We start from the raw sequence: 22,731 nt of genomic DNA, 5'->3' as shown, positions 1-22,731 counted from the left end.
CCTTGTCTGGGCCTGGGCTCTTTCTCTCCTGTCACTTTCTCTGGCTCAGATGTCCTTCGCTTTCTTCCTGGTAATTGCAAGCCTATCCCTGCCTTGAGGCCTCTGCACTTGTTATACCTCCTGCTGGTGTGTGTGTGTGTGTGTGTGTGTGTGTGTGTGTGAGAGAGAGAGAGAGAGAGAGAGAGAGAGAGAGAGAAAGAGAAAGAGAAAGAGAGAGAGAGAGTCTTCCCATCTTACAGACTAAGCTCGGCCTCCCTGACTTCCACCTCTGGTGGGCTCTCTTCCCCGTCGCTCTGTGTTTCATTATTGGGGTCAGGTCCTGCAGCTGCCATGTTTGGCTTTAGCAAAGTCTTTCAAGTTTCTCATCCTTCCAACTGAAACAATAGCACCCACCTTCTAGGGTTGGTATGCTGGCTGCAGAGGGCTTGGCAGGGCCTGGAGTCCATAGCCCCAAGGAGACTGTTTTCTCTGTGTCAGGCTGTCACCGACAGGTGGCTTACAGAGAGCACATGGTGTTTAGTTTGTGTCCTCACTGAAAACAGGGACCTTCTAGTGAGCAGTGGTGGCTGAGAGAGAAATCCTGCTCATATAGAAGCTGTCACATTGCACTGGATAAAAATGAGTAAGGAAAGAGGAATACGGCAAGAAGAAAAAGAGTCATAAAATTAGTGTCAAGAATGAGAATTTGTAATTGGTTTGCTGAGCAGCAAAAACTCTGAAATGAGGAAAAACAATATAGCAGGCTATGATGAGAAGGCAGAAAGCATATAACTAGCGCTGACATAAATGGGCCTACGTAATTCCGGTAACTCCTGAGAACATCACTATGCCTCATAAAAATAAAGTGACAAAGAAAACTTTGCAGTCTTAGAGTACAGTTCAGTAGCAGTAGAAATACTAATATAGTTACTGCTGTGATGAGGATGATGTTAAAGGTTTAACAGGAATGCAACAATAACAATAACACCTAAATACTTAGGAGCCAGGCAGTTTTCTAAGTACCTTAATCCTCACAACAATACAAGGAGAAGGTACTCTAATTATTTCCTTTTTATGGAAGAGACGTTTTTAGGCACAGAATACGATAGTTAAGTCCCTTGCTCAGGGTCACACAGCTGGTGTAGAAGAACTTGAATCTGGAGCCATTCGTTGCAGACCCCACACTGCTAAACCTATACCACACTGCTCAGCAGGGTCTGGTTCACGTGAGCTCTCTGGATGGAGTATTAGAGGACATGCTCTGCTTGAAGCCGTGTCAGGTAACTTTGGGGAGAATTTCTTTTATACCACAATGGCAAGCTATACTGTATTGCAGCGGAATAAGAGAACATGTCCAACATCCATATAAAAGAGCAGTTCAGTATATCATGAAAGACTCAGAAGAGAAAATGGGGATCTCTGTAAAACTTAAAGGAACTTTTAGATATAAAGTTTAATCCAGGTGACCCAATGCAGACGACCTCACATATGGTTCCGATAGGTGGCTGGCTGCCCTTTGCAGCATTAGTGTAGAATTATTTGAGATTGTTACATGGAATCTTATGGCAGTTCTCAATGAAAAGTCACAAAGAAAAGATCAGACCTTCTCTCTGATCCAATTGAAGAGGCAAATGTATTAATATTCATGAATCCACTTACTCATTACATATTTATTGAACACTTCCTATGGCTAGGCATGGCCCTAGGAGCTGAGCATACATAGTAAATGAAATATATGAGATTCTTGACCTTGGTGTGTTCATGTTCTAGTGCGAGGGACCAGTTCCTGTCAGGTGGACCGGCACTAGGCTACCTACGGTGCAGACAGAGCTTCAGTGTGGGCTCCAGCGTGTGCAGTGGCCCAGCGCGGGCAGGGAATGCCCAGCAAGGGACAGTGTGTGCCCCTCAGAAGGGCCTCATGTGTCTGTCAGTGACTGCTGTGGGCCCCTGCCATATACCTGTGTCTCTCTGCTCATTGTCACTTTTCAAGGGGAAGACCTACAGCAGGAGGAGGATGAGCCAGCACAAGAGCAGCACCCGGAAGATGACGATCTCCTTGTGGGAGGCGATGCCGATGGGAGATTCGAGTTCCTGGAAGCTGGGACATTTCAGGAAGGTAGAACATTTTTTGCTTTCAGAATAAAATACAATAGGTAATTGGTAATTATAATTGTTTTTATTCAACATCTTTAAAACATTTAATTTTTATCTAACGTTTTTCTTGAGTTGAAGCTAAAAACTCCAATTTAAATAATTTTTCTCTCTAAAATAAATAGATATCCCAATTTTGATTCTAAGCACTTTTAGGGCAAATCAGAATATATAAATTTCTTCCAGAAGGTAAATGAGGACTGGGCCAGTTGGCTTAGCAGTAGAGTGTTAGCCAGTGTGTGGAAGTCCTGGGTTTGATTCCCAGTCAGGGCACATTGGAGAAGTGACCATCTACACATTTCCCCCCATCTGTCTCTCTCTCTTTCTCCTTTCCCCTCCTGCAGCCATGGCTCGAATGGTTTCAGCAAGTTGGTCCCGGGCTCTGAGGATGGCTCCATGGCCTCACCTCAGGTGCTAAAATAGGTCAGTGGCTGAGCAATGGAACAGTGGCCCAGATGCATCGCCTGGTTGGGGGCTTGCCAGGTAGATCCCAGTTGGAGAGCATATGGGAGTCTGTCTCTGCCTCCCCACCTCTCATTTAATTAAAAAAGAAAGAAAGAAAGAAAGTGAAATAAATACTTCAGGCCATTACTTGATTCTCTCCTTCCTAGGGTGCCATGGGTTATAAAAAATTCAAACAATTGATGAAATATTTTACTTGATAACCTGTCACAGTCTTTTGTTCTGATATAAACTCTATAACAACAATTAGTTAAAACACAGTACCTTAGCTTTTATACTGGATTTGGCAAACGTTTTCTGTGAATGGCCAGAGGGCCGTTGTTTTAGCCTCTGTGGAGCTGCTCTACTCTGCTGTCATAGCGCAGAAGCCGCCCTGGTCAATGCCTCAAACAGTTGTGGCCGTGTTTCAGTGAAAGCTTATCTACAAAATCGGGCAGTAAGATAGCATAGTTTGTTGACATTTCTTCTGTTTCAAAATTTTATTTTTAATATTTAAAAATTAAATTTGTTGGGGTGACATTGGTTAATAAAAGTACAAAGGTTTCAAGTGTGCAATTCTGTGATACATGATCTGTATATTTCATTGTGTGCCCACCACCCAGAGTCAAATCTTCCTCCGTCACCATGTATTTGACCGCCTTTACTCCTTACTGCCCCTCCCATCCCGCTGGTAACCACTGTTGTCTGTGCTTATGAGTTTCTGTTCTCACATACACATGAGGGAAATTCTATGGTTCTTGACTTTTTTGTCTGACTTATTTCGCTTAGCATGGTACTCTCAAGATCCATCTATGTTGTCGAAAATGGCAATATTTTATTTTTTCTTATTCCATTATATATATATATATATATAAAATATATATAGGAAGATATATATATCATATCTTCTTTATCCAGTCATCTGTCAACACTTCGATTGTTTCCATGTCTGGGCCACCGTGAATAATGCTGCAGTGAACATAGGGCTGCAGCTGGTTATTTAATCATCAGTTGAATAGATTATCTTGGATCATTTACAATATTTAAGTTTTGGTTATTGACTACTGGCATATAGAGAAGCAATTTCTGTGATGATAAAAGCCGTTGATTCATATATTTTGTGCTCTGCTCTAAATTAATATGAGACTACCATGATTATTAGAAGCCCTATTGATAATCATTGGTTCATGGTGGAGTTGCCCCAGGACCCAGGCAACGACACAGCCCCACACACCACACAGGATCTAGACCAGAGGTACCTGGCAGGGTTCAAGGATTAGCTAAGCCTAAGCCAAGTTCAAAGAGGTAGACAGATCTGAGAAACAAGCAGTCGATAACCCACAGCGCTCATAGAGGTGGGAAGGTCCACAGCTGAGGTCATGGATCCAGAGAGGGTACTTCTTATAAACAAGTCCACTGAGATGAACCGATAACCCTACAACTAGTTTTCAGTCCTGGGCACAGTGAAGATCACCTAGGGAGCTTTTAAATGAATACCTGTGACCCACCCTAGACAGAGACTACTGAAATGTTTGGGAAGTGGAGGCCCCCAGGTGGGTAAGGGAAAAGCTCCCCAGGTGATGCTAAAGTGCAGCCAGCCCTGAGCAGAAGTGTGGTGAGGCTGTCTGCTTTTCATGTGTCTCAGCTCACGTCCTGCTCGGCTGTGTATGAACAGGTGAAGGTTAGAACAGCTGCACTCCTAGCCAGTGGGTGGCGGGCGGAGCCCTACAGGACTGGTCCAGGCCAAAAACGGAGCAGAGCACTAGTCTCTGCACAGCACAGTTGGTAAGTGATTGCAAGGACTTTAAAGCATAAGAGTAAAGAGAAAGTAGTTACTTCTCACAATATTTAATATATTGGGAAACTGTTAGAAGCAAGCAACTTCTGATTTAAGAAAGAGGTGAGTGTATTTCCAGAATCTTATATTTGTGCTTGTTCTTAGGAGTAGGAAATGCACTTTTTCATAGAAATAATGTTATGAGCGATGGTTTGATTTCCATACCAACCCACTGAATTGTGTATAATGCATAATTCTCTGTGAAAAATGTAAATTCAAAGTGCTCTTAAGCATGTATTGATACATGATTTCAGCTGCCTTGTGCATTGAAAGTAGGCATTTACAGACTAGTTTTAGAACTGTAGACCTTTAGCTATCATGCATGTCATCATTTCTACAGGGAAAATGTTTCTAGTTTCTGAGTAGGGATGCTGATAAAATGATTTGCACATTTCCCTGGTATTTCTTGCTGCCTCCTGTTTTGGCCAAGATGGCTCATGAAGATTAACAGTTGTTCCAAATTTTGTCATCTTACATGCTGCTTACAGAACTAAATTCAGTTAAGACACTTAAACATCCAAAACAGGAATTTGATTTTTTTTTTTTTTAGGAATTTGATATTTTTGAGGTTAGGAGTTATAGATTGAGAGTAGGAAGAAACACTTGTAAAAAGTTCATAAATTAAAGAAACCTTATTTTCTGACCTAATCTTTAATTGGGACAGAGATTTCATTTGAACCTAAAAAATGTTTATATATATATATATATATATATATATATATACACACACACACACACACACACACACACACACACACTTCACAGAGCTGTTGAATTAACAAGGGTCACACGAGGGTGTGCTTCTGTGGGGCAGCACTTTGCTATGAGGAGTATGTGCATTAAATTATCAGCCTTTACCACTTGGCTTCCCAAATTTAGAGTTTCTTAGTTCTTCCTTTGTACTCCTACTTGTGGACAATGCACTTTCGTTCCGGAAAATAGAACGCCGGAATGGAATGTGCAGTAGATTAGAAGAAAGCCCCTGCTCTGGGGCCCCCTCTGTCCAAATCACCCCCTCTTTTTAATCCAAGTTACAATGTTTGTCAGCCTTGTGGGGTTGGGGAGTGGATCGAAGAAGAAAATGGGTGTCATTTCTAAGAGACTTTCAGTGAAAGATAGTATTTGGCAGACATTTAATTGATATATTCATGTTTTATTTTAATAGTTAATTACTTTAAAAATAAAAATTAATGGTAAGAATAGATTCAGACTATACATATGCAATATGTATGTGTATACACACACACATATGCCCCTTTATGAAAGTAGTCATACTGATTTCATGTTATTTTTATTCCAGAAACTGAAGATAATTACCATGTAGAAGAGACAGGTAAGATTTTTAACTTAATATTCTTCTTTTTAATTAGAAGGAGTCTTTTCCAATAGAAGAGGATTGAGAGAGAAAAAAAAACATTGTCTATGATTATTTACTACTAATAATATTTATACTGCTCACAAAAATTAGGGGGTATTTCATCACTTCATATTCATTTTGAAATATCCCCTAAGTTTTGTGAATAGTATAATATGTCAAATCTACGATGTATTTTAGTGATTATTTATATAACATATTGTATCATAATTATGTATAGATGCACATATATCTATATCTTTGTGTATATAGTTTTTGAAGTCTACTTCTTGAAGATAAGTCCCTAGTAGTGGGATTACTAGGTAAAAATATGCAGCAACATTGTATGTTTTGCAGTCTTAAATTACAAAGTCAGTGAAAGGTCAGAATTGGTTTTTGTTACATGCCGTGTGTCCCAGGAGATATGGCCGCACTAAAGATGGACACGTCATCTTTCAGTCATAAGCCTGTGTTTTTTGGCTACTTCCTCCCAGTGTTGGGATAAATCCTTCTTTCTGTGCTTGAGGACCATGTGATATCATTGGCTGACATTTCGGGCCCATATAATTTCAACAATATGTATCTGTAAACACTGAAATTATATTGCAGTCTGAGGATACTCGGGCATTGAGTGCAAGTGAGGGGCTGGGAAATGTGTGTGTCCTCGCTCAGGCTCAATGGCAGGTACTTGCTGAGTCGATGGGGGGGGGGGCTCACTGCACTTCTCTCTCTCTCTCTCTCTGTCTTTGTGTCAAGTTGTCTTGTTTTGTTGTTCTGAATATAGCTGAATTTGCATAAGCCAAATAAGACTGAATGTGAGTTTGAGCAGCAGTATGATTTGATTTTACATTTCTGTCATTACTGGAAATTGTACTTACCCTATTTTGGTATCAAGTATAACACTTCATAAGACATATTTGTAATTTCCTAATTATTTCTCGATTTATAGTTTCACAGGCCTATAATCAGGATATGGAAGAGATGATGTATGAACGGGAAAATCCAGTTTTGTGATATGTGTTTCTGTCAGAGACAGTAGTGGCTAAGGCCATTTTAACCCTGGGTAATGATTCATTCTGATTTGACAGAGTACTCTTTAAAATACTCATGATCACTTTTGGTTGCTCAGATAGTTTAATATTATATGGGGAAAGGAGGAAAAATGCACTGTGTTTCTCATACCACCGTAGGGATTTTGATCTTTGTAGATCAGACCAGCAGGAACATGTTGAGAATTAACGAGGCAGAGGATGGAGTCGAGTTAAACTAGGTGCAAATCCTAGTACTGCTCCTTCCTGTCTTTTGAATTTGGGTGCAAATCATGGAACTTTACTTATCTTAAATTTTACTGTATGATAATGATCATGTCTGTCTTACATAGTTGTAAGGATTAGAATATAATTTTTAAGTAATTTTAGAATGATGTCTAGTAATGTGTTCAGTTTCATGTTTGACCAAGGTGTGTGTTTTTCTGTTTAGATTCCACTGAACCAGTAATAGATGATGATGAAAGAATATATCATGATGCAGGTATTAGATGAACATTTTCATTAGATTTTAAACATTATTAAAGCCTCCTAGTTGCAATACTATGTTAATATGGTGATTTTTTTCTACAAGAGACCAAGAATTAATTTTAACACCTAACATGAGACTTTTTGCTTTATAACAAAATTAATTAATTAATTAATTTTTATTTATTTATTTTGTATTTTCCAAGCGAGAGTAGGGGAGATAAAGAGACAGACTCCCACATGTGCCCTGACCAGAATCCACCCAGCAAACCCCTGCCTAGGGCCGATGCTCCACCCATCTGAGACCATGCTCACAACCAAGCTATTTTTAGCACCTGAGGTGGAAGCTCCATAGAGCCATTTTCAGCACCCAGGCTGATATGCTCAAACCAATCAAATCATGATTGCAGAGGAGAAGAGAGAGAGAGAGAAGGGGGAAGGAGAAGGATAAAGAAGCAGATTATTGCCTTTCCTGTGTGCCAGGACTGGGAATCAAACCCAGGACATCCACACACTGGGCCAACACTCTACCACTGAACCAACTGTCCAGGGCTAAAAAAATATTAAAAATATCACGCTTTCATATTTTACCTCATTTATTACTTGCCGCACAGAAGACAGGGTATTAATTCCTAACTCTACTTGTGTATGTCTTACTTTATGCCAGTTTGAGGAAGTTATAGGAAAATAATTTATCTGTCCTTATATTTATTTTTGGGCAGAGGCAGTTTTTATTGACTGTGAAGACATTAATATTTAAAGAAATAGAATTCTGTATTTCAGGTTAAGTTTTGTTTTTTAGCTAAGCGATTACACAGAATGACTCAAAACATATTTTGCTTTTTTTTCCTGCAGATGATGTAACATATCAAGACTATGATCAGCAAGGTATGAAATGCTTCTTAAGCTTAAACCACCTACTTATTTTAAAATCCACTCACATTTGACTATAAAGTATACAGAAATAATGTTTTAAGCTATTAAACCGTAGCTTAAACCATTTAAGTGAATGGTAGTTTTCAAAGAATTGGCTTGGGAACATTGTTTACCTAGTTCAGTGGTTTGCCATTGCCTAAATAATTTCTTAAACTTTTTGCAAGTAGCCTTAGGAAGCAGTTAAAATTTATTCAGGAAAACTTATTACTTTATAGTCATTGCTGCCCCTTGACTAAAATATGTCCTTTGCTTGGAAAGCTACTTGAGTCAGAGTTCAACTACTCTAGCTGCACCTACAAATTAATCTCACTCTTAAATAAAGAAGATTTATCTGCTCGCCTGGGGAAAAAGTGCAGAGTGTCATTGCAGGCTTAACGGCAGCACAGAGACACTATTTCTGGCAAGTTTGTGGCATGAGCAGCATCAGACTGAGATTTGTAGCTCCTTTTATTGCCCAAGCACTTCATATGCTGTTTTATTAAACTCCATGAAACAGATTATATTTTTGCTATTTCCCAGGTGAGAAAAATAAGGTTGCAGGTATCATGAAGAATTTGCATAACTTCAAATGACTAAGAAATAATAGAGGTGGTGGTGCATCCTTCTACTACAATATCTTCAAAGATGATGATAGAAGGAAAGAAATCAGTCAGGTATATCTGTGTGTGAAGCAAGAAGGATGGAGAAATGTATTGTGCTTGAGTCAAATATGGAGGACTTTCTACGTGCTCAGTGGTTTTAGGGCGTGACATTCCTATATGAATAATACAGAGTCCCTACTTCAAGAAATTTGAAGTCTCAAGATAGTTGGTAAATCTCTACTGGAGAAAATTAAGAATGGCTGCATGTAGACCTGGTAAACTTAAGTGTATGTATTAAAGATTTGAGACCCTATCAAGGTCACCATCCACAGTGGTTGTTTCTACTAAGGTATGAATGATAGAGGCCACTGGAAAAATCCTGGATTCTATCCTTAGGGACTAATTTTTTTTTTTTTTATGGTAACTGAAATAACTTGGCAACTCTGATTAAATTTAAATTTTCTTTTTAATTTTGAATTTGAAGGAGAAAATAAGGATTTAAAAATTAAAAGTTGTATGTAGAGGTAGGATTTGAGATCCTTTACTAATTTCCACTAGTCATTTTAGATTTTAGTGTTCCTCTAAATATAGTGGGAAGAACATATTGGCAATGTAATATGCAGACTGAGTCTCAAGATTTTTAAAATTAAACTTGAAAGAAGTGTAAAATTAGATACCATGCTAAAAAAGATACTGTAAAATTAAATGTATTTTCATAGGCAAATATCATAATAAAAATAATTTAAAATATTAACAAAGAATAATAAATATGACCTAAGTAGTCAAGATTTGGTGAGATACTTTGGATTACCTTACTGTAGATCCTAGCTTTTTCACAGAACTCTATAGGACTACTCACTATGTGTTATAAAGATACCCTTCTGGAGTTCAGGAACCAAACCAGGGAAACCCAGTGACCATGTATAGGTAAGACTATAAGTCAGGTGAAAACAAAACCATTTTTAGTGGGAAAACAGAATGTATTCTGAATTAAATTCCCCAAACACTAGAACCTGCAAAACTCATAGCTTACTTACTAAAGTGTGGAGGGAACCAGTTTTTCACATAAAGAAATATTCCAGGTTCAAATCCCTGGGCTTTCCTGGTCAAGGCACATGTGGGAGTTGATGCTTCCTGTTCCTCCCCCACTTCTGCCTCTCTCTCCTCTCTAAAATAGATAAATAAAATTTACAAAACAGTATATCTATAGATAGATATATAGATATATAGATAGATATAGATATATAGATATAAAGAAAGAAATATTCCAGATAACATCAAGCCTCCATTGGGTATACCTGAGAAATGACAGTACAGTCCTACCACCTAATTGACCTGTTTACATGTACACCACATATGTGTTAAGTCCCTGGGTCCCAAACGTAGGGCAATGGAGCAGTGCTAGTGAGAAACACACATATTGTTCCTATTCCGATGGACCTTACATTTTCGCAGGGGGTTAGAAATTACACACAAAGTTTCAGTTTAGTGGTTAGTTACAGTTTGCAGAGGGCTGGCGAGAAAGAGTGCGCTATGTAACAGGAGTACAGAGTGGAGAGACCCAGCGAGTGTGTGGACCAGGGAAGGCTTCCCTGGCATTGAACTGCAGATAAGAGCAATGGATGAGGAATGGGGAAAGGTGGCTGGTACATCAGAGGAAGCCTCTGAGGTGGAAAGCCATGTCTGGAGCTGAGGATAAAAAGAGAGATGTGGGCTGAGATTTTGAGATAGTCCTGGTCCAGAGCATGCCTGGAGGTAGGTCCAAGATAATCATATCTTCACCCTAGGGCACTATTTGAGGCACTGCAAGTTCAGGTCACTATTCTGTAAAGATTGGTCAGTCTAACATGCAGTAAATAGACTGAAGAGACAAGAGCAGCTGTGGACAGACCACTGACATTATTGCAGTTGCCCAAATCTGATCTTACCCTGAGCCACATCTCTGCCAAATGAAAAGTCAAAGGAGACGAGTTTCTAGAAAGAGATGTTCAACAAGGTCCCATGCTGCTGAGACCCACGCAAGGTGAGCACTGAAAACATGCGTTCGATCTAGCTTTACGGAGGCCTCACAGGGACCTTGGCGAGGCTGTTTTCAGTGGAAAGGGCTGGACAGAGGTGAAAGTAGTTTACACCAGGGAGGTGGCAGTGAAGGTGCAGGGAAGTGGGCACAGCTGAGAAATACCAGAAGGTAACATGGACAGGGCTCGATGTGTGGGTACGGCTGGCAGAGAGCGCGGGGTGTCTAGAACCACGTGCACTGTTCTGCCTCAGGCTATGCATGGACAGTGGTGCTTTTCCCCCCAAGACAGGAAAGACTGCAGAGCTGGAATCCAGGCTGCACATGTTGAAAATTCATGCTGAGACATCTGAGGGCTGATATCTAATAAGCTGATAGATGATGTCCGGATCTCAGAAGAGAAGTTCAGTTCATGGTGTGAGTTTGGGAATCATGAGTAATTGAAGCCAAAGTCTGAGATCACTGGGGAGACAGGGCAGGGTGGGAAGGCAGGTGGTTCTGTGGCTAGACTTTGAGGCAAGCCACCATTTTGTGCCTAGTAAGAGAAGGATGACATGATCAAGAAGACTGAGAGGAGAAACAGAGGGGTAAAGGCAGGATGTGGTCACGCCGAAGCCCCAGTGCAGTGGTCTTTGAAAAGGAAGGGGGCTGCTCGCAGGCCTGACATGGTTAGGGGGGAAATTGCGGGGCTCCGCTCTGCAGAAACAGACTCATAGACGCACGGGTGGGGTGGGGAGGGGAGTGGGTACAGGAGGTGACGGGAATAAGAGGTACAGGCCTGCAGTTAGAGACAGGTATGTCTGGAGGATGTAATGTCAAAGAGGGTGTAGTCAGTAGTGTAGTAATAACTTTGTATAGTGATGCACGGTTACTAGGTTTATCCTGGTGGTCACTGTGTAAGGTGTATAAATGTAGAATCACTATGTTGTACACGTGAAACTTACCTAATATTTTATGTCAGCTAAACTCTCATAAAAAAAAAAAAAGTAAAAATGAAGTGCTCATTGGTGGTCTTAGGAGGCTTTTCCGGATGTGGTTGGGGCAGGAAGGCAGAGTGGAGCAGGTTGGGAAGAGGAGGCGGAGAAGACAGACAGGAAATGCAAATGACCCTCTGAAGAAATGAGACTGAGAGGAAGAGGAGGCCAGCAGAAGCAGGCTCAGGAAGGGCTTTCTTTAAAGTTGGTAGAGACTTGAGCATATTTGAGTACATGGCTCAGGGTGACCGAGTGAGCCAACATTCACCGCTCCCTGCTCTTACAAATGCCACTGAAGGACAGAAACGATGTATTAAAAATTGTCCCTTGCTCCATCTGTCCCAGCAGTAGCAATAATATCACAAAGATAGTAGGTGCTCAAATTTTTTTCTTTTTAAATGGACAAAAAGAGTAAATTGATAATCGTGCTAGGAAAATAAGAAAGTTTGTTCGGAATGTGCACAACAATTTGCGGAATTTTGGAAAACAGAAAAATAGGGATCAGGTTGTCTAAGAAAGCTGTGACCCGACCCGGGTGTGAGAAGACTGCTGTAGAGACGAGGGCCCCTGCAGCAGAGCCAAGAAGCTTCGAGCCCTGCGCACGCAAACACGGGGAGCAGTGGGTGAGGGGCTGTGGGCGGGTCGTGAACAGAGGGCCTGCCAACCGAGCCCTCATTCTAGGAGGCTGGCACAGGACTGTTGGCCCCAAATGTAAGATCTGAGATTTGTTCCCTAAACAGAGCCGAGAATCTGCCCAGTGAACACGTGGACCCAGAGAGGCAAGCAGGGTAGAGCCTCGGGTAACTCTGAGCCTCCACTACAGACATGAAGAAAATGTAAAAAGGGAATTCCATGCCACCTGGGAATAAACAAAACGGGTGATTGGAGAGGCACCTGGATCCTCCCCACCTTACAGGAAGCAAGCCTATGCAATCGCCTGCCTCCTGTGGCTAAAAAGGCACCGACCTGGAATTTCAATCTGGGCTTGCTGCACTTGAGACCAGAGCCTCCCCACCCTGCCCTGGAACCTGCCGTTTCTCAGGGACTGAGCCCCAGTAAAGGATACATTAGAGATAGTCTCTGCTCCTGAACTGTCCAGCCAGTGTTGTGTTGCAGTGAGAGTTATGCAGTGCTAAAGGATGCTTTTTTCTTCTTTTTTTTTCCTGTGTATTTTATAGTATATGAACCATCGGATAGTGACGGGATAGAAAGTTCAGGTAAGCTTTTTCTCTAAAGAGCAGATGTTGAAATCTAAGACATTTTCATTTTACCAAGGAAGTAATTGGATATTGTCCATATATTTATTTCCTACTTATGGTGGAAGTTGTACGTCAATAGGGGTAATATCAGCCTATGTAATGTATTCTTTGAATATAACCTGAGAATTAGAGTTGATATGCTACTGTAGATACTTGTTAGTCTCTGTAAGAAAAAGAGCCAAATTTATGTATCTGAGGGGATATAAATTAATCCGGGAATCTAATGGAGTTGATTTAATGCAAGATATGTTTGGGTTTTTATTTTTTAGATAATGCTGTAGAAGACTCAAACATAGTTTTAGAAGGTAAGTTAATTTTACAGAGATGGTTATAATTTTCATATGAAAAATATGTTCATGTATTCAACAAGTATTTCCCAAGCACTTCCTGTGGAATCTCTGCACAGTGCTTTGGGGTCGGAGAGCAGGAGTGTGCAGGTGCTAGGCTAGAGGTGCCTGAGCTGGTTTGCAGTAACGAGGGCTACTTTAGATTTCAGGAGGGTGGGTTAGCCACGGGCAGAGATTGGTTGAAAGCCGGGTCCTTCGTGTTCTTCAGGCATTTTGAAGCCGGTTGAGGACACAATGAGTCTGTCAGGGGAACTGCTTTGGTAGACGGGGGCGGGGGGAGGGGCGGCTCTGGACTCCGTGCCTCAGCCCCACCTGTGCTCCTGCAGCACCGACAGGACAGTGGGGGGCTCCTTGTCTTTCCCTGCCACCAGCCTCCGCTTTCACAGCCCTACCTTATCCTGGCTGGTTGCAGCAATGTCTACTCGAGTCCCAAATGAGAAATGGGAGTCATTGCTGAGTCCTCCCCACCATGTTTCTAAAGCTAATTCCGAGTCCTGTTGAGAATCAACACTTCTCAGATCTACTCTCTTCTCTGTAGCCCTTGTGATCTAGTTCAGCCCCATCCCCTTCCTGGACAATGGCCATAGCCTTCTAGCCAGTCATACAGTTCCCCTCCAGATCCATCTTTCACGGCGCCATGGGGATGATCTCTTCAGAAGTGCAGATCTGTCTTGTGCTACCTCAGTCTTGTGCTTAAACCCTCTGGTCTTCCCCATCTGTGTCAGGAGGGTCACTTTCTGTTACAGGTAACAGAAAACCGAATTAGAATTGTCTTAAACAATAAAGAGACAGGGAACAGATCAGTCAGGGCCTTGGAGGACCTCATAAGGAATTTGGATTATATTCTAAGTACAGTGAGAATCCGTTGTCTGCGTTATGTCTTGAAGAGTTACTTTTACTTCTAGTTCGAGGTTTGATTGGATGGAGCTGGAATGGAAGCAGAGGCCACCCCGCTAGGAAATGATTGGTTACCAATCCAGGGAAGTAATCAAGGTAGCCTGGTGTGAGAGCCTGGCAGTGGGAATGAAGGGAGGAGTTTTCAACCTGAGATCTATTTTAGAATGACCATGATGGAAATTCTGATAGTTGTGAAGGAAAGAAGGATAAAGGCAGCGTTTGGTTTGGTTTGGTTTGAATAACTCGAATGCTGGGGCCGTTTACTGAGTAGAAAACTAGGATGTAGAAGAAACTGGTTTAAGGAAGAAAATCAAAGTCTCTGTAGTAGATATTTTAAGTTTGAAAATCATGTGAGATATCCAGATGGAGGTGCCAGTTGGGAGTTGGATCTGCCAATCTGAACAGGGTGGGTGAGATCCAAGATGGATATAAGTGTTTGGGAGCCATTGGCATGAGGATGGCATTAACGCCAGGGAAATGCTTAAGATGAGTTTGGGGGTGAGTGCAGAGAGAGGGCAAGCAGTCCCAGGCCGAGCTGTAGGGAATGGTGAGTTTGTGAGAGCATGAACAATCGTGTAGCAAGAGGAAAACCAGTAGAGAAGACCCTGAAAGCACAGGACAGATAGCCATTTGAGTAAATGAGAGGGAGTGAAAGCCATATGGGAGTGCGTTTAAAAGTCCTGGGGTAAAAACAGAACACTGTATCAATAGGCAGCTCTTTCAAGTTGTGCTGATACAATCAATTTGCTACTTCCTTTTCAAAATCCTCTTGTTACATCATTACCAAAATAAATTTCTGCTATTTGTTAAATGGACATTTATTCAGGATAAACTTAGGTGGAAATTTATCTTGCAGTAATATCAAGGCTTTCTTAGTGATGGAAATTACAGTGAGTGAAACATTATGATATATGTGGTATTTTCAAATATATCTAAAAATGACATAAGCAAAAGAAATTCTGAGAAAAAATACTGGTAAAGTTGATAAAGTGCTACTATGTTTCCAAGTGATTAAGAAAAAAATAAAATAGGCAAGCCATTAACAAGCTAGACACATACACAAAACTAGTGAACATTGATGGTGATATTCCAGAATGGTTGTCAGTGGGAATACGTGGGATTTCTTTTCTGTTTCTTTTTTACTTCTATGTAAACTCTTTCTAAACCTTCTATTTTAAGCATGTATCATTCTTATCATTAGAAGCTAATTAATGCCAGAAGAAAAATGATTAAAATAGCTGCATAAGAATTTTGAGTTTTAGAAAATGCTATTAGAAATTCTGCCTTTTGTCCAAAGCATATTACAGACCTGAAGGAGCAAAAGGAAAAGTTCTCTGATATTATCTCTAGATGAACGTACTGTCACATGGCTGTTCGCTATGAAGATAGTAACATAGGATGTACTTTTATAGAGTGAATTTAGATCAGTATACCATTATACAACAGGGTGGTGAGATCTATGTGCTTTAGTTGTAAAAGGTTGAAGCAGCCAGGGACAATTATAAGATGTTAAAAATTCATAGCCATAGTTTGGCTAATCTTGAATATGTTTTCTTGAATAATATTTTTCAAAAAACTTTATTAAATATAGTGATTTATTTTTAATATTCTATTTCAACTTGATTTCATTTGTTTCATTCACATTAATATTAAGGTTATGAGTTAAGCATTTTTTCAAGAAGAAACATGTTTTAAATATGCTTCCTCAGTTTTCCTATCAAATCTGATGCAAAATTGTGGTGTGAACCTGTGTTTTAATTCATATCTCCTTTGCCTGGCAGTGAGTTTTGAGCTTAGTTAGTTAGGTAGATAAGATTGTAAAGGCTGTTGTACAGACACTTAAAAATATACATCATTTTGCAAAGTTTATAGCTATAGAAGCCCAATTTTTTTAAGGTAGAGGAAGGGAGATAGTGAGGCAGACTCTTGCATGTGCCCTGACCCAGATCTACTTGGCAACCCCAACTTGGACCAATGCTTGAATCAAGGGAGCTATTTTTAGTGCCTGAGGCTTATGTGCTCCAAAGGAGCTATCCTCAGCACCCGGGACTACACTGGAACCAATTGAGCCATTGGCTGTGAGAGGGGAAGAGAGAGAGAAAGGAGAGAGAGAGGGGGGAAGAAGCAGGTGATTGTTTCTTCTGTGTGCCCTGACCAGGAATTGAACCCGGGACATCCACAAGCTGGGCCAACACTCTATCCACTGAGCCACTGGCCAGAGCCGAACTCAGTGTTTTTTTAATGACTGAAATTTAATACCAGAAAAGTCTGTAAAAATAATCACTGTAATTTAAATACCAGCAATCTATATTTCAAACACTGGTCAGCAATACGTAACGGATTGTAACTTTTCTGTTTATTTTAGAAGTACATGAGCCCCCAACAGAGGATCACCAGGAAGTCCCACCAGGTATGAAGTCTTTTAAATGTATTGCTGCTTCCTTTTTTGTTTACTTTAAAATATGCTGTTGATATTCACACTAGCTGAATGAAATAAATCTATGAAGAGTAAAAGTTGTGAGAGAGAAGGATTAATTATACCTAAACTTAAAAAGAAAATTTCTGGGTTTGATCAGGTGAGCCAAAGTAATGGAAAACACACATCAGAATTTGAGCAAGAATTTGAGGAGTATTAATGATAAAAGTGCTTATGTGATTTTTGCCATTAAACACAGCAGTAGTAGTAGAAGTTGGATTTTTATTTTACTTTTTCCTCTTTTTTTTTGGCTGCCAGGCTATTTGATGGAGACATGGAATTAGAATTGCTTTAAAATGAAAGTGGAATAGTACACACATTGGAGACATCACTCCCCGTTCCCAGCCTCCTTGAGAGCATCACTAGTGCCTATGACAGCAGGGCAATCAGAAATGAACATACAAACCTCCCGTCCTCATAGTGGGAAGAGATGTTTCATTAAGGGAGGATTTTCCAGTAGTTCTTTTTCAAGTGAATTTCTTCTTGTTTCTGTGTTTTATTTCCATTTTTTTCTTTTGTGTCATTTATTCATTCAGTCTTTACTCATATTTTTTACATTATGTTTAATGTGAATTTTGTAGCAGTGATGTGCATTACTATTGATTTTGATAGACATAATTGTTCCTGCCAAACTTTATTGAATGCTAAATTTCAAGGAAAAAAAATACACTTTGTAATCAAAGAATATTTCCAGTTATATTTCAGCTCCTCTTTGCTTACTTAATGATGGGGTATTTCAGGTTTTGGTAGTTGTCATACTGTGTACAATTTGTGATACATAGAGATGCTTAAGAGAACTGAGTTGTTAGCATCTTTATTATATGTGGTTTAAGTGTCTGTTTGTCGCCGATAGCTTATTGGTTGCTTGCATAACTGTACTAGCCAATGGGGTGAAGTTGCCACGGCATTCAAATAGTCCTGCCTTCTGGCATGCCACCTCACAAATTGAGGTTAAAGATTGGAGCAATTATTATGCTGTTAAGAAATCTTAACACCAGAAGGGGTCTTTGCAATGGTGCAACACTAGAGGTTCTCCAATTGAAAAATAATGTCATAATAGCTAAGTCTTTGACTGGCTCCTCTAAAGGTAAAATACATGTCATTCAAGAATTTATTTGGCTCCATCTCAAACAGGGTTGCCGTTTCAATTGAGACGTAGACAATTTCCTGTAAAACTTGCCTTTGCTATGACCATCAATAAGTCTCAGGGCCAAACTCTTAAGCGTGTTGACATTTTTTTTACCTGAGCCTGCATTTGGACACGGTCAACTTTATGTTGCCTGTTCAAGAGTTCGTGAAAGAATGGACGTAAAATTAAAAATAATTGATGGTCCTCTGCAAGGCAAGCTTAAAAATGATGGAAAGATCTACAAAAGAAGTGTTGTATACAAAGAGATCTTTGACATGTGAATTAACATTTTATTATTTAAATCACCTTCATTTATTTATTGAGCTAGCGGTGGCTCTTAAGAAATGTACCGCCAGTGGTTTCCTTCATTGCACTCTACTTTAAGCAATTAAGCAAGTAGAAGGGGGAAACCCCGTGGGGCACTAAGCAAAGGGGCGTCCTCGCCGCCTGCCCTGGGTAATTCAGTTTGAATTAGCAGACACCTTTGCACAAATCATTTTAATTACAATTTATAATATCTAGAACAGCAGTCATTTCGTATGACCGCCGGGCTTTCTAGTTATAATATGAATGAGATAGATATCCATGGAGAAATTGATCTTTTACATGATGACTACTGGGCATATATATATTTGATGTTCAGGAAAGTTGCACAGAGCAAAGAAGGTTGATATTTCTGTCCTACTTTTATAGTTTACTTGATTGTTGAGTTATGGCTCGCAGGGTGCCTTGTTGTAGCTTGCAAAGGCAGAGCAGGTTATTGAATTTGCCTTTTGATCACTATCCATTCTTTTAAAGAAATTGTTCCATAAGTATTTATAAAATAATGGTTGGGGTGTGCTGGACTACGGTGATTTTCAGATAAGATATTTAACTACCACAGCACGTAAGATTTAATTAATATGCATACTTCCTGACACATAGTAAGCTGTCAGTAAGTGGTGGATATGGTTGTTATTGTTCAGTAATTAATTAGCCTGATCTTTAAGGTGGATCAAGAGAAGCCAATTTGGTGTCATAAAATTGATTGACCCACTGCACAGTTGTAGTTTGACCTTGACCAGAGAGAATGTGAGGCTGAGAGTTAGCAATGGTTATAATGATTGTACTTGCTTTGCTTATTTCTGTTATCTTCTCACTCTTTTTATTACAATTTTTTATTATTCAATCTTATAAAATAGTAATAGTCATAAATCTGTGTTCATGATCTTTTTGTGCAATTGACTGACTGCTTTTGTCGTAGTGTTTAATTATGTATGTGATTACAGAAACTATGGCACACTAATTGTAGGGCCTGTCACCTCTCTGCTTTTCAGTTTTAAAGTTCTTTTACTCAGTGGAAACCTTGAATTGAGGATCTCTGAAAAATGTTGGATGTTAGTTCACTTTTTCCTGGCCGTCAGAATTTAACGGATAATTACTTTGCCTTCCCTGATCTTTCTAAGACTAGGTTATGCAGTCTTATTAATGCTTATTAAGTCCATAATAATACATTTATTGGTGTGATACTTTCATGAAGCAGGAAGTATCTGATTTATCATTGTATCCAGCCATACACGAGGGGATGATGAATACTAACATTTACGAAGCATCCTCCAGGTGCTCTTCTAAGCACATTACATGAATTAATACTCATTTAATATTTCCAGTAGCCCAGGCGGTAGACATGCTGTTATCACCATTTTACAGATGAGAATATTTATGCATAGCAAGGCAGGGTACTCTGCCTGTGGTCACAGAGCTGCTGAGTGGAAGAACTGAGATCTATCCTTGCATTCTGGCTCCAAGGTTAACACTTTCAGAGGATTTTACATAAATGAAGGTGTAGGAGCTGATGAGTTTTTTTTGTTTTGTTTTGTTTTTTAATTTTTTCTTATTTTTTTTATTCATTTTAGAGAGGGGAGAGAGAGACAGAGAGAGAGAGAGAGAGAGAGAGAGGAGAGAGAGAGACAGGGGGGAGGAGCTGGAAGCATCAACTCCCATATGTGCCTTGACCAGGCAAGCCCAGGGTTTCGAACCGGTGACCTGAGCATTTCCAGGTTGACGCTTTATCCACTGCGCCACCACAGGTCAGGCAGGAGCTGATGAGTTTTGAGAGCTGTTTTGGTCCGGTAAAATTAAAGATATATTGTGACATTTTTCTTTTAATACATATTATTATATCAGTTAGGACTCAGAAATGTTGTAGATTAATTATGATTCATTATGGAAAAGCAAGTTGTCCAATAGGTTAAATTTTGCTCCCTTTTGTTTAATTTGTAAATGTATAAATGCTTTGCTGGCAAGGATGTAGAAGGTGAATTCTAAGAATTGATCATTCTAATGTTAGTAATCAATTCTTTTGAATACTAGAGTTTTAAAGAATTGATTTTGGAATCCCTGTTTCTTTAGTGGATTTTTACCTTTCTCCTCAAACCTATATTTTTACTTGAAATCATACAGCATATTTCTAGCAATATGACAGCATAAACCTATGTAGCATAAATTGAAGGATTTGCGAAGGATTCACTTAGGAAATTTATCAGAGTAAAATTTTCTGCCAGATCATACCTTAAGATGATTTGGCTAACTTGGTTTCATCAAGACTTTTCTGTCATTCAGTGGCAGAAAATATAGTTAATCTTACATTTTGTGATTGTAACCATGTTATTCACATGGAGCTATGTGAGCATCAGTGTTTCTGGGTGGTCCCGCTGCTACTGCCTCTGAGAATGGAAAAGGCTCATCCCACCTGCTCCATTTGTGACTCACCCCACTGTGGAGCTCTCAGCAGTGCTGATGGTTCATGTGAGTGTGTGGTCCAGAGCTGTTACTCACACCTCTCCTGGCAGCCAGCATTTTCTAACGTTGATCAGTGAGGCTCATGACCAGCTTTAGGATGGCAGCCAGACAGGCCTTAGCATTTATAAAAAGTGCCTAATATGCATATTATTGTTATCGGTTTGATCATTCATTTATTTAAAAAACACAAATTGAGCAACTCCTATGGTATAGGTTCTGTACTGGGCTGTAAATGATCAGCACTATATTCCCTGCCTCGTAGTGTTCATAGTCCTGTGGGCATACAACTGACTAAAACAACCAGTATGATGTCATTAACTTCTTGGAGTGGGTCATGGGGCAGCACATAGAAGGAGGGAGAACTAACCCAGCTTTTTGGGGTGAGGTGGTGAGGAAGGCTTCTCAGTACTAACGCTGAGATTTGAGGTGCTGATAAAAGTGACAGGAGCTGGCAGGTGGGGAGCAAGGACGAACTACCTGCAGAACAAAGACCAAGATGGTGCACCACCTAAGGTGCAGGAAGACAAAGCTGGGAAAGCCAGGGAAGCATCACTTCTTGGAGCATTTCATAGATGATGTTTAAAATTTGAAGCTGGGGCACTGGCTGGCTGGCTCAGTGGTAGAGCGTCGGCCCAGTGTGGGGATGTCCTGGGTTTGATTCCTGGTCAGGGCACACAGGAGAGGCACCCATCTACTGTTCCACCCTTCCCCCCTCTTCTTTCTCTTTATCTCTCTCTTCCCCTCCTGCAGCCAAGGCTCCACTGGAGCAAAGTTGGCCTGGGCACTGAGGATGGCTCCATGGCCTCCACTTCAGGCACTAGAATAGCTCCTGTTGCAACAGAGCAATGCAGCAGATGGGCAGAGCATCGCCCACTAGTGGGCTTGCCAGGTGGATTGTGGTCGGGCACATGCGGGAGTCTGTCTCTCTGCCTCCTTGCTTCTCACTTCAGAAAAACACACAAAAAATAAAATAAATAAAATTTGAAGCTGGGTCTAAAAGTGGCCGGAAGCCACTGAAAAGTTCCAAGCAGAAGAATCACAAGATCAAATTCAGATTTGAAAGGAGGTAGAGAAGGCAGCAGATGCATTAGCCTAGAAATGGAGGGAGCCTGAACTGTGGTAGAAGCAATGAAGAAGGTGGATTTGATTGTGTAGAAATCAGAGTGGGAAACAATTTGATGAGAGAGGGGCTGATTGAGGGGTAAAAGTGGAGGAATGCGCCCGGTGTTTCTGACTTGAATGGATGCACAATGGAACCTCAGGGGAAATACAGAAGGCGGGAGGAAACAGTAGTAGGGAGATGTCTGGCATGATTAGGAAATGTGTGTTTGCAGCTCAGCGGACCACGTCTCAGTGCAGTCATCTTTAAATATTTAGGAGCATATTTTTAAGTTGTTTAAAATTTTAACTGAACATTTAGTTTATTTCCTTTTTCATCAATCAGTATTCATTATTATCATTTGAACAACTTCCCATAGTCTCAAGGTATTTTTGATTGCATAGGTTAAAGAAATGCTTATTCCTCTCACAGGAATTGATATATTTTAAGAGAACCTAAAGTCAAACTCATTTTTAAAACTTGTTCTACTGAGGTATAATTTACAAACAGAGAAGTACACAAATATGGAGCACACAATGTGATGAACTTGTATACATATAAACGTCCTTGTACCCAGTATTTTTTTTTCTTCTTTTTTTTTTTTTTTGTATTTTCCTGAAGCTGGAAACGGGGAGAGACAGTCAGACAGACTCCCGCATGCGCCCGACCGGGATCCACCCGGCACGCCCACCAGGGGTGACGCTCTGCCCACCAGGGGGCGACGCTCTGCCCCTCCGGGGCGTCACTCTGCCGCAACCAGAGCCACTCTGCCGCAACCAGAGCCACTCTAGCGCCTGGGGCAGAGGCCAAGGAGCCATCCCCAGCGCCTGGGCCATCTTTGCTCCAATGGAGCCTTGACTGCGGGAGGGGAAGAGAGAAACAGAGAGGAAGGAGGGGGTGGGGGTGGAGAAGCAAATGGGCGCTTCTCCTATGTGCCCTGGCCGGGAATCAAACCCGGG

At 40.6% G+C, this 22,731-nt stretch overlaps 1 protein-coding gene across 6 annotated transcripts in view; it reads left to right on the top strand.

The window, feature by feature from the left end:
- Positions 1-22,731, top strand: part of ASPH (aspartate beta-hydroxylase) — a 251,987-nt gene that overhangs the window by 88,254 nt on the left and 141,002 nt on the right. For all 6 annotated transcript variants that reach the window (XM_066266195.1, XM_066266193.1, XM_066266192.1 and 3 more), the window contains 8 exons: positions 1,970-2,095; positions 5,709-5,741; positions 6,712-6,768; positions 7,242-7,292; positions 8,132-8,164; positions 12,963-13,001; positions 13,313-13,348; positions 16,653-16,697. In XM_066266195.1, coding sequence (XP_066122292.1) covers positions 1,970-2,095; positions 5,709-5,741; positions 6,712-6,768; positions 7,242-7,292; positions 8,132-8,164; positions 12,963-13,001; positions 13,313-13,348; positions 16,653-16,697 — 420 coding nt within the window. The remainder of the gene's footprint in view (positions 1-1,969; positions 2,096-5,708; positions 5,742-6,711; positions 6,769-7,241; positions 7,293-8,131; positions 8,165-12,962; positions 13,002-13,312; positions 13,349-16,652; positions 16,698-22,731) is intronic.

This window comes from Saccopteryx bilineata, chromosome 3, assembly GCF_036850765.1.
Source record: "Saccopteryx bilineata isolate mSacBil1 chromosome 3, mSacBil1_pri_phased_curated, whole genome shotgun sequence".
Taxonomy (NCBI): domain Eukaryota; kingdom Metazoa; phylum Chordata; class Mammalia; order Chiroptera; family Emballonuridae; genus Saccopteryx; species Saccopteryx bilineata.
The sequence above is the reverse complement of the archived record's forward strand: the minus strand, read 5'-3'. Positions and strand labels throughout refer to the sequence as shown.